This window comes from Lepidochelys olivacea (genome assembly GCF_965140295.1).
Source record: "Lepidochelys olivacea isolate rLepOli2 genome assembly, chromosome: 11".
In the NCBI taxonomy this organism is placed as follows: Eukaryota; Metazoa; Chordata; order Testudines; family Cheloniidae; genus Lepidochelys; species Lepidochelys olivacea.
Window position 1 is genome coordinate 68,123,335 of NC_140421.1, and position 16,185 is coordinate 68,139,519.

General features: G+C 41.9%; 1 protein-coding gene across 5 annotated transcripts in view; it reads left to right on the forward strand.

Moving 5' to 3' along the window:
- SPAG16 (sperm associated antigen 16) overlaps positions 1-16,185 on the forward strand; it is a gene marked incomplete at its 5' end in the record, with an annotated part of 730,962 nt that overhangs the window by 547,202 nt on the left and 167,575 nt on the right. For 4 of the 5 annotated variants that reach the window (XM_084643191.1, XM_084643189.1, XM_084643190.1 and 1 more), the window contains one exon: positions 9,135-9,200. The exons of the other annotated variant lie outside the window; for it this stretch is intronic. In XM_084643191.1, the coding sequence (XP_084499317.1) occupies positions 9,135-9,200 (66 nt within the window). The remainder of the gene's footprint in view (positions 1-9,134; positions 9,201-16,185) is intronic. 5 annotated transcript variants of the gene reach the window in all.

The window sequence follows — 16,185 nt, forward strand, 5'->3', positions numbered from 1 at the left end:
GATAATTAGGGGATTCTTTCCCGCTCCCTTTAGAATCCTTTTCAACCTCAGGTCTACATCCCGTATCTTAGCACCTGGAAGACAGCACACCCTCCTATTTTCTGGATCAGCTCTGGTTACAGGCCTATCTATTCTTCTCAGTAAAGAGTCCCCAATCACATAGACCTGCCTTTTCCTAGTGACGGTGCTATTCTCCAGTCTATCCCCTGTTCCCTCTGGCTGCAAGTTCTTTCCATTCCCATTCTCCCTTGTAATCCTTTTTAACCCATCCTGTATCCTCCTGGGGCTCATATTTGGTGTAATCTCCATTAACTCTTCCCCTTTTCCTATAGGACTAACCGCTCTTCTCTTCTTCCTTGCCCTATCACCTTCAGTGACTACCTGCTGAGCCCCTTCTTCATTTTCCAACTCTGCAAACCTATTCTGAAGCTCTATTTCTCCTTCACTAGCCCGTCTTTTCCTCTGCCTAGTTCTTTTAGTCACATGCTTCCACTGACCACTTTCCTCACCCAGTCTCCCCTCAGAATTCCCTAGTCCTGCTTCCATCTGCAAGTCTGAGCTTTTCCCTTCAGATACCTCATGTCTTTGCTCCATAATCTGCTCAAACCCCTTCCTAAACTCTACCAGACTTTCCACCTGCATCTCCAAACCTCTGATCTTTTCCTCCATCAGCTCTATCAGACGGCATTTCATGCAGAGAAAACTCTTACCAGGTGCCCCCTCCAGGATCATGTACATACCACAGCTTCCACATCCAGTCATCTTCATTGTGTCATCTGCTACATGGGTCACTCCCACTGCCACCTCTGAATCTGGCATAGCCTTCCCACCTAAATCCTGTTAATCTGGGAAACACAAACCACACCAAAACACCACCACCCACAGCAAAACCAAACCCCACACAAGCACCACAAGACAAACTCCCACTCAAACTCCCCTGTTTACAGCTCTGTTTGCTAGCTCCTGTGCCGCTGCCTGACTGGCTGCTACCTTTATAGGACCCCTAGTCAGTGAAGCCCCGCCCCCAATCAGGGCTCAGCTTCTCTCCCAGCACAAAGCCCCTCCAAGCCTCTACACATACAGATACTACCAATACAAAACCAAACACACACAAACACCTTCTCCTCCAACAGAACTCCCACTCAAACTCCCCTGTTTACAGCTCTGTTTGCTAGCTCCTGTGCCGCTGCAGCTGTGTGTAGATACGCTCAGATGTGTATATCTAAAAGATCATAAAGGATTAAATCAGTAAAGAAAATGATGTACTGCACTTACATAGCACATTATATTGAATCAGTTATAACACTTCTCAACCAAACTTTTCAGCCCTGTAAAGGATGTGCTCTTTGTGGAAGTCTATCACCCGTGGTATGACATTCTCAGTCCCAAAAGAGTTCAAATGATCAAGGCCTTCAAAATGGTTGAGCAGCACCTTAAAACATGCAGCACAATATTGTTTTCACACTCACGTAAATCAAAAATGGCTCAATGGATTTTGTTAAACTAGCAATTAAATACATATCAGGGAAACCCAACTGCTGTGGTAAGCAGTTAATGGTCTAACTTAATTCCATAGATGAAAAGAAATGAAGAGCTGGGCTGAAATCTCTATCCTTAACTTGTCCTGTTTTGCCTAGATATGCATCACTCAATAGCAAGGAGAAATTAGAACAGAATTTCACCCATGGCACTGAATTCCCTGGCTTTTTGCGTGGTGTAAATTAGACCTAAGAAATTATTTGAACTCAGGTTCCTTGTTTCAGTGTTCCATGAGGATTGCTTCAAGGTTACCTATTTTAGCTTCTCTGCTCCAAGAAAATGGCAAAATGCTTTCTGAAGCTACCTTTTCTTTTGTGCTGAGGTTTAAAAATAGACGCATCATCAGGGTCTTTTAAGATCATTCAGATGACTCTAATCCCAGACAGGCAATTAACAGCTATATTTAGTGAAAGCTAACAGTTTGATAAGCACCAAGGGATGTTTTTCTGTGTTATTTATAAACACTAATTCAAATAGAAGTTTAAAGCTTTGAAATGAAAAAGAATATTTATATCCATTTTTATCAACAAATGCTTCACTTTTAATACTTGTTTCCTTTCAGTGAATGCTGCTGCTGTGGTGTTTTTCTTTGATTGTTAGTTTCATGGCAAAGCTACAAAAGAAGAAAGTAGTGCACATAAAAGGAAGTGGCTAGCAGCTAGTAATTCAAAGAGAGTGGAGGAAAACCCAGTTTTACTAATTTAAATTTCCAAGATCTCAAAAGACTGGTGACTCAGTTTAAAAATGAATATGGTATTCTTCATAATTTAGTGCCCCGTGAGGCTCCTGGGCTTTGTACCCAAGGATATTAATACATTCCTTAGGGGGGAACTGGATAAATTTGTTGCTCTTTTAAAACTATGGAATTCTATAATAAACAGTTTGCTCTTTTATTTTTCTCTCGCTGGAGAGACATAGTTTGATGGTCATTGGACTTGTGACAATAATGTCTCAGGAACTTTGGACCCAAATCGGAGAATCTTCCAAAATATTGATGTTGGGATAAGATGTTGTCTTTCTAACAGATCTTGTCTCTCATTATATGGGGCAAAGTACTGTGTTCCAGAGTTTGCCTCTAACACTCTTGTAAATGGAGAGGTTTTGTCAAATATCAGGCATCCTCATTGCTTTCTTGGTGGCAAGAAGTACTGTCAGTAAGCCAGGCATTATGGTGTAAAGTGCTGGAGTGCCAACAATGTTTGCATCTGCTCTATGTAGGTGGGATCCATGATAGAACTTAGGCACCTAAACCTCTAATGTAGGCACCTCAGTCTCAGATTGAGGTGCCTAAATCCCAGTTTTGGTTCCATTGCAACTCACAAAGCTCTTGTCGAACCCTAAAGGCACCTAAACTCACTTGATGCCTAAGTTTTCAGAGTAAAAGTTCCCTCAGTGCTTAAGTTTCTGCCTCTGGGCACTGCTGCCTCACTGTAAGCACCCAGACACTTATCTCCCACCTAGGCCCCAAAGCAATTCACAAACCAGGGAAAGACTAGATATGTTCAGCAACCTAAGTTGTGCGCGGGGCCTGATCTGATAGGCAGACTTTGAGCATGCCTACTGTATCCAGTCCCATTTAAAGTATGACCAGAGGAAACGGTGGTGGTGTTAGCCTTTTAGCCTCATGGTTAGAGCACTCACCTAGGATGTGGATGATGCAAATTCAATTCCTATTTCTGCCAGATGCGGAGAATGGATTTGAACAGGGTTCTCCCAGCTGTCAGGAGAGTGCTGTAACCATGAGTTATGGGATATTCTTGCGCCTTTAACAATTACTTCTAATACTGTATGGACCAGATTATGCTAATTGCAAAGGGACTCTGCCCTGAAGACACTGCAGAACCACATTGCCTTAGTGGGAGCTCCACAAAAGCCTGTTCTGCAGGACCCCTGCCTAATTCATTCCACTGGGCTCCTCCTCTTAACTCAGTGGGAAATTCACCCCTGGACATAGGGCATTCAAAATACTTCTTAACTGGGACTTACACCTCTTGTGCAGGCAGTCTGCATGGGGTAAATTTCACATTGAATGAGACCAGGGTCCTGAGGATATACTAATATACAATCAAATAATTAAAGACCAAAGCAGAATGTGTATGCAAGGGGGAGGCAGTGTTAAGGTTGTGTGTGCATCATTAATTCACTTTTGAGTGTTCAATTTTGCAAACGTAACATTTTCTTACCATGGGCTCTGATCCTGAAAATACTTATTACCTCTTGACCTCAATGGGGCTGCTCACTGTAGTAAGCACTATGTTCATCAGTAAGGGTTTGCAGGTGCAGTCATATAGTTTTTATGTATGCAGTTAGAGTACAAATCTTACCACAACTGGGGGTGCTAAAGGGAACAATAAAATGTAAACTCTGAAATATTAGATTAAATATATTAGATTTATTTGCAATTATTATTAGCAATTAAATTTGATCTGCTGATACACTACATATTATGATGAATCTAGTGGCGTTGTTGTAATTACTCTTCAGGGACACTATTTAGAAACACCTTACAAGACCATTGTCTGTTTCATTCATTGGTGATAAAGATTGAGATCTTTCTAGAAGGAAAGTCAAGAAGTGCTCATTCGGGGGGATTGTGTCCACATGTTTCTTGTCTTTTCCTTCTGAATTCCCATGCTTGGGAAAAGATGGATTTTTTAAAAAATATATATATATATATCAGAGTGCAAGTCACTGCCCTTCATCCTACCAAACAACACATTAATTTAAAGGGGCCAAAGTATATTTTCCATGACTACACTGATGCAAAAAATGCTTTGACATGTAGCTTGACAGTGCCACTAGGACACAAACTAGATTTTGTATTCTCAGAATTCTTCTTCACCAGACTTTTCATGAATATTCGGTTACACTCTTCCCATCTCCTATTATGTTATTATCCAAATTTAATTTATCTCTCACTATCTACCCTGGGGATTGTGTGTAATAATGTTTCTCTGCTAAGAGAGAATTCATAATTGGGTAATGAATATTTAAATTTTCTTTTTTATCAGGGTTTATGGGTGGTGGTTTGATTATTTATAACCCTTTTAAATATATAGGGCCAAATTTTTTGTTGCTGTGTGTCCATTGAAGACAATGGAGTAACACAAGTAGAGCATTAAGCCCATTTTGTAAATCTTTTTCTTCCTATAACTGAAGTTTAGATAATGGAATTTTGTAATGGTTTGTTTTTCCTTTTATTATTGCTATATTTGTATTGCAAAATTTCCATGAGAATAGTACCTTGTTCCAGCAGAGTGCTTTTCAACAGTAGATATCCAAACACGCAAATATCATTATCCCCATTTTACAGATAGGGAAACTGAGGCACAGAGCAGTGACGTGATTTGCCCATGGTCACGCAGCAGCTTAGCAGCAGAGCCTAGAATAGTACCTAGGTCTCCTGAGTCCCAAATGAAGTTCCATGTAGATTCATAGATTCATAGATATTTAGGTCAGAAGGGACCATTATGATCATCTAGTCTGACCTCCTGCACAACGCAGGCCACAGAATTTCACCCACCACTCCTACAAAAAAAACCTCACACCTATATCTGTGCTATTGAAGTCCTCAAATCGTAGTTTAAAGACTTCAAGGAGCAGAGAATCCTCCATCAAGTGACCCGTGCCCCATGCTACAGAGGAAGGCGAAAAACCTCCAGGGCCTTCCAATCTGCCCTGGAGGAAAATTCCTTCCCAACCCCAAATATGGTGATCAGCTAAACCCTGACCATATGGGCAAGATTCACCAGCCAGATACTACAGAAAATTCTTTCCTGGGTAACTCGGATCTCACCCCATCTAATAGCTCATCACAGGCCATTGGGCCTATTTACCATGAATATTTAATTACCAAAACCATGTTATCCCATCATACCATCTTCTCCATAAACTTATCGAGTTTAATCTTAAAGCAAGATAGATCTTTTGCCCCCACTACTTCCCTCGGAAGGCTATTCCAAAACTTCACTCCTCTGATGGTTAGAAACCTTCGTCTAATTTCTAATCTAAATTTCCTAGTGGCCAGTTTATATCCATTTGTTCTTGTGTCCACATTGGTACTGAGCTTAAATAATTCCTCTCCCTCTCTGGTATTTATCCCTCTGATATATTTATAGAGAGCAATCATATCTCCCCTTAACCTTCTTTTAGTGAGGCTAAACAAACCAAGCTCCTTGAGTCTCCTTTCATAAGACAAGTTTTCCATTTCTCGGATCATCCTAGTCACCCTTCTCTGTACCTGTTCCAGTTTGAATTCATCCTTCTTAAACATGGGAGACCAGAACTGCACACAGTATTCCAGGTGAGGTCTCACCAGTGCCTTATATAACGGTACTAAAACCTCCTTATCCCTACTGGAAATACCTCTCCTGATGCATCCCAAGACCGCATTAGCTTTTTTCACGGCCATATGACATTGGCGACTCATAATCATTCTATGATCAACCAATACTCCAAGGTCCTTTTCCTCCTCCGTTACTTCTAATTGATGCGTCCCTACTGGGCAACTGCTGTATTATACTTTTTTTGTGTGCTGTCCTTGTCACAGGGTGGCTGGGCCCAGTAAGGGGAGATGGGCCTCAGCCTCACCTGCAACATGCTTAGCTCACCTTCCCAGGTGGGGAGGATGAGTAATAATGAGGTCATGTGACTAACTCAGGCCAGGCCTAGGGACAAAAGGGAGAGGCGGAGGTTGAGTGGGAGCTTGTAACACTCCAGTTATATAGAGCTAGGAGTGTCAGGCAGGATGGAAGTCTGAGAAGCTGCAGCTGGCCTGAGGAAGCAGTAGTTGGTGAGTGCCACGTGGGGAAAAACCAGGCCCTGCAAGAAGTAAAGGGGCTGTTGGGATTATAACCCAGCTCCAGGAAGGAGGACTGAGGACTGGTTGAGTCATGGAACCAGTGACCAGTAGGGTTAAGATGGCATGAAGTATTGTGTTGTGTATATGTCTGCAGCAAGGGAGTAAGATAACTATAAACTTAATAGAAATTCCATACTATGCATAAAAGTACTTTTTTTCTTTGCAAATTAGCCTAGAGACTAGGACTAACCTTGCTGTGAAAGTTTGTCTTATGAATTTCAACAATTTTTGAGTTATGCATGCCCCAAAGAGTACATTAAAATCTTTCCTCGGTGGAAAACCTGTAATTTTTCACTCTCTCATACTCATGAATGGTTAAACAGAGTTTAAAATTTTCCCCAAATAACAGCATTGGGTTGAGCATAATGATTGTAAATTCAGCTAAAATAAGAATTTCAGATAAAGTGAGCATAAAAATAGAGGGGGTATTATACGGTGCAACCTCAGTAGCAGTTCTTGCTGTTGGTCACATTTACATAACTATTGATTGGTTCCAATGCCAGTAAAATATTGCCCAAAGTGCAGAGTGGTTTCTTAACATGTGATGCTTTGCCCAAAACCTTTGGCTATTTTTAATGGAAGGCATTTTAATGCTATTTCCCTTTGGGTCAGTTTGTACTTATTTTTATTAAGATGGGGGATTCTTTTCTCCCCATGGCCCAGCTTACCAACAGGGAAGGCCCTTGAGAAGAACATCCCTCCAAGGTAGGGGAGAGCTCTGGTAAACGCTCCCAGTATAGAAGAGCCAGATTTCAGAGGAAGGGAGTAGTTTGTTGAGGGTGTGTGGAACTGGAGGGAGGTTAGATCTCTCTGGGAGGGATCAGGCTGGCATAGTGGAGGCAAACTTGGAGCCTTTTATGCCAGTCCTCCATCCCCTGAAGACCCAGGTCATCTGTTCCCAGGACGAGGCATTGTAGGTTGCTAACTGCTGACTTCTTTGCCAGTAGGCTGCTTCCCATGTTTGGAGAGCATAGGTTGACTAGCTCCTTTCTCCCATCTTGGCCATCTCTTTCCCAGGCAGGAGATATTGTAGTTTGGATGCCTGCTGTCCACAGAGCACATGTCAGAAATCTGAGATGACATCTGACCTATACTATGGGCCTCCCTAGGTCAACTACAGCCTACTGGGGAGGGCAATAGAAGATAATGAATTTTGATTTCACTGCTTTTGGGTTCTTAAGACAGACATTAAAGGTGTATATGTAACTGACACCGTGTCTCAGTGGATCACAGCTGAGATACTAGATTCAGGACAAAATGCTGAGAAATCAGACCAATTTACCCCAAACTGGTGGTTATTCTATTATTAGATTATACCATACCAAGCCAGTAACAAAGGTAAACTTCTGTCTCAACACACTGGTTAACAGGAATTCAAAGATGCAGTGTCCTTGGGTATTCCAGCCCTTGTCTCACCACCCAGACACTGGACTCTATGAGGAGTGGTTACTGAAAACCACTTTCATCACATATAAAGTTCTTTAATCCCAAGAGATCAGCCATGGAGCCAGGTCAATATATAACTCAGGTGTTACCCAATAATCATGCTGCTGCCAATCCTTTAGTAACTAAAATCTAAAGGTTTATTAATAAAAGAAAAGAAGAGAGTTAATAATGATTAATAGATCGTATACATACCAATAACTGCAAAGTCCTTATATCTGGTTTGTAGCAGTGATGGAATAGACTACTAGTTTGTAAAGTCTCACTGGTAACTTCCAAAAATTGGAAGGTCCTCAATCCATAGTTTGAAATACTCCTTTTTGTTGTAAATCCAGAGTCCAGAGAATCAGAGTGGGAAAAAGGCAAAATGGAAATATCTCGGAGGTCTTTTTTACCCTTTGCCATGTGCCTGGAATTTTACTGTCTCAAACAAAGCTCACAGCCCAGTTTGTGGAAAGTTACTCGCACAAGATGGAGTCCAGGATCACATGAGCATATTGGATATCCTTACATGGCTTGATGACTCACAGGGTGTGGCCGTTGGCCCCTTAGAGGCTGAGGCATCTGCAGGAAGAGCTATCTGGGTGGAATGAGTTTCTTCTATGGCCCATTGTGAGAGCTAAGTGTCTTTGATGGACCATCAACACAAAGCTCTCTAGCCTTGATGTAAATCTTACCTGGTGGGTGTTACCCAGGAATACTACATGTATAAGATAAGTCCATAGCCAATATTCATAACTTTAGGTACAGAGATGAAACACGGATTTTACCAGGATAATCATATTTGATATCTTGTAACTTTTCCATTGATCCCTTAGATGATGTACTTCGTACAAGATTTGTTGCAATTGTATAACAGTGGCAATATCCATTATATAAATGGACATATTTCAATCATACAGCATCACAGTAATATATATAAAATCACTACACTTTATTAAATCATTATTGAAGCATTCACTGAAAGCTGGCACTCTGCTTTCCAAAGGACTCTAATTGTATGTGTCTAGTTCATTAAAAGTGTTTTGTAAGAGAGCCATTAGCTGACAATATTTTAATGCATCTTTTCTACTAAGCACAATTGTGGAAGCAGATGTGCATCATCACATGTCTTTAAAAAATCTGCTCCTTGTCATGAATGCAGAAGTGCAGTGGCTAATTTTTAGCATGTTGAGTGACGTGCATCTTTGTACATGACAGTAAAATCAAGCTCGGTATTTATAAGGAAATACTGTAATTTACATAACTCTAAATCATTTAATTGTTTTCTTTTTTTTGGTTGATTTCCTAGGGCCTCTGTGCTCAGACTTTTTATGGTCACCTGCATTCCTGTAATCATGCTACATTCAACATGAAGGTAAGTTCTGTGCACGAAGGATAGGTTTCTCATTGTCACCGTGTTATAAAGCCAGAAGTTACCATTGTGATCATCTAATTTGCCCTCCTTTATAACACAGGCCATACACCTTCCCTGAAATAATTCCTGTTTGAATTAGAGTGTATCTTTTAGAAAAACATCCCATCTTGATCTTAAAATCTCCATATATCTCTTTTGTAAACAGTCTTCATGAACAGATATTTCCCCCTCATGAAATTGCGTATCTTGTAGGAATGTCTCACGATCCTGTGACAGTTTGTGAAGGCACACATACTGATTATAATATGTAAAGTTCCTGCTATACGTACAATAATGCTCCATCCCTACGACAAAGCTTAGTTTATTTCTTGCTGTCTCTGAGCCATTCCCCCTCACTGTGACTCAAGTTTGTTACCATCATTTCACTTCATATCCCACCGCTTCTCCAGCAAGTTCCACGTTTCCTCTGAGATTCTTCCTTTCACTCTTTTTGGTCTTTCTTTCTTGGCTAATTTCATGCATTGCCTCAATTTATCAGTGAAGATTTTATCTAAAGACTCCAGTCTTCCTTGGAAACGTTCACTTTCAAGATTGCCTCATCGAATATTTTTGGCCACTGTCTCTGATTTGCCATCTGTAGCGCTTTCTTCTCCACCTTTTTGTTGAAGTTGAGCCATGCTCTGAGCAAGCAATGGTCACTACTGGTGTTAAATGATGGCACTACTGAGCTGTCTTGTACAATGTGCCACTTGTCGATCAGAATATAGTCAATCTTGTTCTTGTTCTTCACATTGGGTGTGATCAAGTCCACCTCCTCTTAGCCTTCTTCTTAAACCAGGTGTTACCAATGAACATTTCTTTCATCTCCACCAAAGTTGCCAGTCATTCTCCTTGTGGATTCCATTCGCCAATGCCATACCTTCCAATGAAACTTTCACTTTCTTTCGCTCTTCCAACTTTGGTGTTGAAATCTCCCATTGCGATCGTATATGTGGATTTTTGAGTGAGGGTTTCCTCGAGCTCCTGATAGAATTCTTCCACATTGTCATCTTTGCACGTGCTTGTGGGAGAATAGATCTGAATAATTCTGAGGGTGCTCTTCTTGTTCAGTTGGAGGTGTAGCACCCCAATGCAGGATGACTTAAACTTTCAGGAGATGATTTTTGAAGAACATTCCATGTTGATGATGAAGCCAATTCCTCCAATGGTTCTTGGGCTTTTTCTTTTTCCCAACATGAAGGTACTTTCATCTCTCCATTTCACTTCCATCTCCTTTCTTCATCGTGTTTCACAGAGACCAAGGATGTTGCAGTCTGTCGTTGCCTTCTCCTCCATTACATGGTTTATCAAATTGTTTCTCATCAGTGTCCTTCAGTTATAGGTGCATGCTGAGAAGGCAGTCCTTTTTCTGTCCCCTGAAATTCTTAACAGCCTCTTGTCAACTGAACTCCCTACCACTGTCGTAGAACAGATCGAGGAGCACACAAGGAGCTGGGGCCTGTTTATTTGTGTTGTTTTAGCCATTTTTGCATCCACCCACTGGCTATGCTGTCAGTGGTGTGTTTACCTCCTCAACTTAGCTAGCACCCAACCTCAAGAAGGAGGACAACCCTGGGTTGGTAGTCTGACAGCTTAATAGCATAGTTGAACCTACTGAAGAATACACTCCACTATCCTCACTGTCAGAGAAGCCAGGGTCACTGCTGTGCCACTTTGAGGCATTGAGATAGGATTTTGCAGCAGGCAACATGTGCCAGCTTCTTCAACTCAACAGTACTGCCAGTACTGTACAGTAGCGAAACATGGGCGCTGATGAAGACAGAGGAGCAGCAGCTGTCTGTCATGGAGAGGGCGACGGAAAGAAGAATCCTGGGAATTTCAATCCACAACTGAGTCCCCAATGACGTGATCAGACAGCAGAGTGGAGTGCAGGACGTCATTGTTGAGAGCAGGCATAGTAAAATGCAATGGGCCGGGCATATTGTGAGGCTTACTGACAATTGATGGACTGCAGCTGTCGCTGAGTGGTACCCATGGGAACTGAAATGACCACTTGGCCGACCTCCAAAGAGATGGGAAGATTTTATCCTGAAAAGACATGGCCACACATGGAGAAGGAAGGCCAGAGTACGAGAAGAATTGAAGACGTGTTGTGATTGGTGCAATCTATACGAGAACTGAAGGACCAATCAATCAAGGTGAATATTTTATTTGCTTACTTTTCCATAACTACATCACAGCTAATTTATCACCTAAAATGTTCAAGATGGCTTTTTCTCATGCAGGGCTAGGCCCTTTCATTACTTACAAAAATACATACATAAGTGAGGATATAGTTTTGCACATTTCTCTAGAGATTACAGTGCAGACTCAGACTCTCTTCAAAGGCTCTGAGTGAATGGCCCCAAGACACACAAGACTCACCAGAATAACAGATTCCACATAGCTCAGTTGACTAGGGGTGCTGATGTGCCCTATCAGAGGGAGATCCTAGGGAAATTGCACTTGGAGGTAAAATCCCTTCTCTAGGTATTATCGAGGACAGACACTTTGCATAGTGCAGCCTATGCACCCTTCCATGATTGGCTATATCCACTGGCGCAGAATATGGAGGCAGGGTCATGGATGCAGCTCTTCCTTGTCAGTGCACATAAAAGGCAAAATGGGACAGTTTTAAAGGACAATCACTTTACTGTCTGTTCTGCAAAATAGTATTTTTGTTCTGAGTTTTGAAAAATCAGACCTGATATGTATATTTGTGTTCAGCAATTATAGGAAAACAGAACAGTTGCATAATGTAAATTTCACTCAGGCAACTTGAGCTGGCATTGAACTTGAGTATCTTCTCTGTTTTTGTAATACACCTGTATTAAACTGTAAGAATTTGATAAACCGCAACATTTAAAACAAGTTCTCATACAGCACTTTCCAACTTGACAGGCATTTACGTTCTTTGTACCTCATTATCATACAGTAACTCTGTTTACCTGTGTGGAATTACTTCAGATTCACTGTAACTTAGAGCAAAGTTTGAACCTTGGTGTGTGGGTATAGAAATGCTTGCATATAAACGGAGGAATGCGTCACCATTCATTGGTGCTTGTTTATAACTGATATTCTCCGCACCTTGCCTGCACTAAATTAGGGGAAAAAATCACAGTAACTAAATTTCCTTAAAACAAATATGACAGGTTTCAGAGTAACAGCCATGTTAGTCTGTATTCGCAAAGAGAAAAGGAGTACTTGTGGCACCTTAGAGACTAACCAATTTATTAGAGCATAAGCTTTCGTGAGCTACAGCTCACTTCATCAGATGCATATCGTGGAAACTGCAGCAGGCTTTATATATACACAGAGAATATGAACCAATACCTCCTCCCACCCCACTGTCCTGCTGGTAATAGCTTATCTAAAGTGATCATCAGGTGGGCCATTTCCAGCACAAATCCAGTTTTTCTCACCCTCCACCCCCCGACACAAATTCACTCTCCTGCTGGTGATAGCCCATCCAAAGTGACAACTCTTTACACAATGTGCATGACAATCAAGTTGGGCTATTTCCTGCACAAATCCAGGTTTTCTCACATCCCCCCCCCCCCACCCCCATACACACACAAACTCACTCTCCTGCTGGTAATAGCTCATCCAAACTGACCACTCTTCAAGTTTAAATCCAAGTTAAACCAGAACATCTGGGGGGGGTGGGGGGGTAGGAAAAAACAAGAGGAAACAGGCTACCTTGCATAATGACTTAGCCACTCCAAGTCTCTATTTAAGCCTAAATTAATAGTATCCAATTTGCAAATTAATTCCAATTCAGCAGTTTCTCGCTGGAGTCTGGATTTGAAGTTTTTTTGTTTTAAGATAGCGACCTTCATGTCTGTGATTGCGTGACCAGAGAGATTGAAGTGTTCTCCGACTGGTTTATGAATGTTATAATTCTTGACATCTGATTTGTGTCCATTTATTCTTTTACGTAGAGACTGTCCAGTTTGACCAATGTACATGGCAGAGGGGCATTGCTGGCACATGATGGCATATATCACATTGGTGGATGTGCAGGTGAACGAGCCTCTGATAGTGTGGTGTTTATGTGACCATTGTGACCATTCCTGGACACTACAGTGCTAATAAACAATGGTCACATAAACACCACCCTATACCGGAAACCTACTGACCGCTATTCCTACCTGCATGCCTCCAGCTTTCACCCTGACCACACCACACGATCCATCGTCTACAGCCAAGCTCTGCGATACAACCGCATTTGCTCCAACCCCTCAGACAGAGACAAACACCTACAAGATCTCTGTCAAGCTTTCTTACAACTACAATACCCACCTGCAGAAGTAAAGAAGCAGATTGATAGAGCCAGAAGAGTTCCCAGAAGTTACCTACTACAGGACAGGCCTACCAAAGAAAATAACAGAATGCCACTAGCCGTCACCTTCAGCCCCCAACTAAAACCCCTCCAACGCATTATTAAGGATCTACAACCTATCCTAAAGGATGACCCAACACTCTCACAAATCTTGGGAGACAGGCCAGTCCTTGCCTACAGACAGCCCCGCAACCTGAAGCAAATACTCACCAACAACCACATACCACACAACAGAACCACTAACCCAGGAACTTATCCTTGCAACAAAGCCCGTTGCCCGTTGCCAATATCTATTCAGGGGACACCATCACAGGGCCTAATAACATCAGCCACACTATCAGAGGCTCGTTCACCTGCACATCCACCAATGTGATATATGCCATCATGTGCCAGCAATGCCCCTCTGCCATGTACATTGGTCAAACTGGACAGTCTCTACGTAAAAGAATAAATGGACACAAATCAGATGTCAAGAATTATAACATTCATAAACCAGTCGGAGAACACTTCAATCTCTCTGGTCACGCAATCACAGACATGAAGGTCGCTATCTTAAAACAAAAAAACTTCAAATCCAGACTCCAGCGAGAAACTGCTGAATTGGAATTAATTTGCAAATTGGATACTATTAATTTAGGCTTAAATAGAGACTTGGAGTGGCTAAGTCATTATGCAAGGTAGCCTGTTTCCTCTTGTTTTTTCCTACCCCCCCACCCCCCCCAGATGTTCTGGTTTAACTTGGATTTAAACTTGAAGAGTGGTCAGTTTGGATGAGCTATTACCAGCAGGAGAGTGAGTTTGTGTGTGTATGGGGGTGGGGGGGGGGGGATGTGAGAAAACCTGGATTTGTGCAGGAAATAGCCCAACTTGATTGTCATGCACATTGTGTAAAGAGTTGTCACTTTGGATGGGCTATCACCAGCAGGAGAGTGAATTTGTGTCGGGGGGTGGAGGGTGAGAAAAACTGGATTTGTGCTGGAAATGGCCCACCTGATGATCACTTTAGATAAGCTATTACCAGCAGGACAGTGGGGTGGGAGGAGGTATTGGTTCATATTCTCTGTGTATATATAAAGCCTGCTGCAGTTTCCACGATATGCATCTGATGAAGTGAGCTGTAGCTCACGAAAGCTTATGCTCTAATAAATTGGTTAGTCTCTAAGGTGCCACAAGTACTCCTTTTCTTTCTTAAAACAAATAGTATTTCTGAAATTATTAATGCCCAAAAGGCTTCATAAAACGTACTTCAATAGCAGCACCCAGCTTTCCCTCCCCACGCAGAAATGCAACCAGCATTTCTGGTCAGTCTTCCATTGATTTACTGAAGGACAAATAATGTCAGACAGTTCTTATACAAAAACGAAATTTCAATTTTGTTTACCTCTTCAGCAGTCCAGCTTGATGTCAGCTACCATTTAGCTAGGCCAATAATATTGATATTTGATGTCAGTTCTTATTCAGTACTGCACCCAAATGATACAAAAGCCAAATCTTTTAGATGTTTCCATAGATGGCCAAATAAAGCCAGGGCTGTCAGACTACAGCTGACAGACGGAAACCAGAAAAGAACAGAATACAAAATCAAACATGGATCTGCTGCTGCTGCTGCTGCTGTTGTTTATGTATTCAGGGTGTTCAGTTCTTTGCATAAGCTCAAAGCCAGTCACTTATAAAGGTTACCTAGTAATATCAAATGTGTAATTAGACATGCAGAAGGGCTAATAGGCTCTTTTCCAAGTTTATTGCTGTCTTCATGCATAAGAAATATAATTACACAACTGGGTTACATTCTAAATGCAGATATTAGTATTATTAGTTGAAAGTTAGAAGTAAAAAAAAATCAAAGACTGAGAAGTGTCCTTATCAAGGCAAAGGGAGAAAGAAATTGCTATTCACTCACAGTGGGGCAGAGAGGAAAGTATGCACCAAAACAGAATTGTTCCTCATACAGTTTTTCATTCATTTTGCTGTAGGTAGAGAGATTCAATCAGATGCAGATGTAACTGTAGGAAGACCCTCCGTCACAAGCAGGATTGATTCCAACTCCAGTGGCTAGGGAGCTTCATCTGTGTCCCCAGTCCTTTTAGGGGTTCTCTGGGATTCTGTCTCTCTGCCACACAGACTACTCACCACCCCTTTCCCCATCTCACACCATCAATACTTTGTATAGAATCCCACAGGTAGTGGTTGCCTATCTGAATCATCAAGGTTTGTCGGGCTCAACGGGTAGTGATCAATGGCTCCATGTCTAGATGGCAGCCGGTATCAAGTGGAGTGCCCCAAGGGTCAGTTCTGTGGCCGGTTTTGTTCAATATCTTCATAAATGATCTGGAGGATGGTGTGGATTGCACCCTCGGCAAGATTGCAGATGACACTAAACTGGGAGGGGAGGTAGATATGCTGGAGGGTAGGGATAGGATACAGAGGGACCTAAACAAATTGGAGGATTGGGCCAAAAGAAATCTGATGAGGTTCAACAAGGACAAGTGCAGAGTCCTGCACTTAGGACAGAAGAATCCCATGCACCGCTACAGACTAGGGACCAAATGGCTAGGCAGCAGTTCTGCAGAAAAGGACCTAGGGGTTACAGTGGACGAGAAGTTG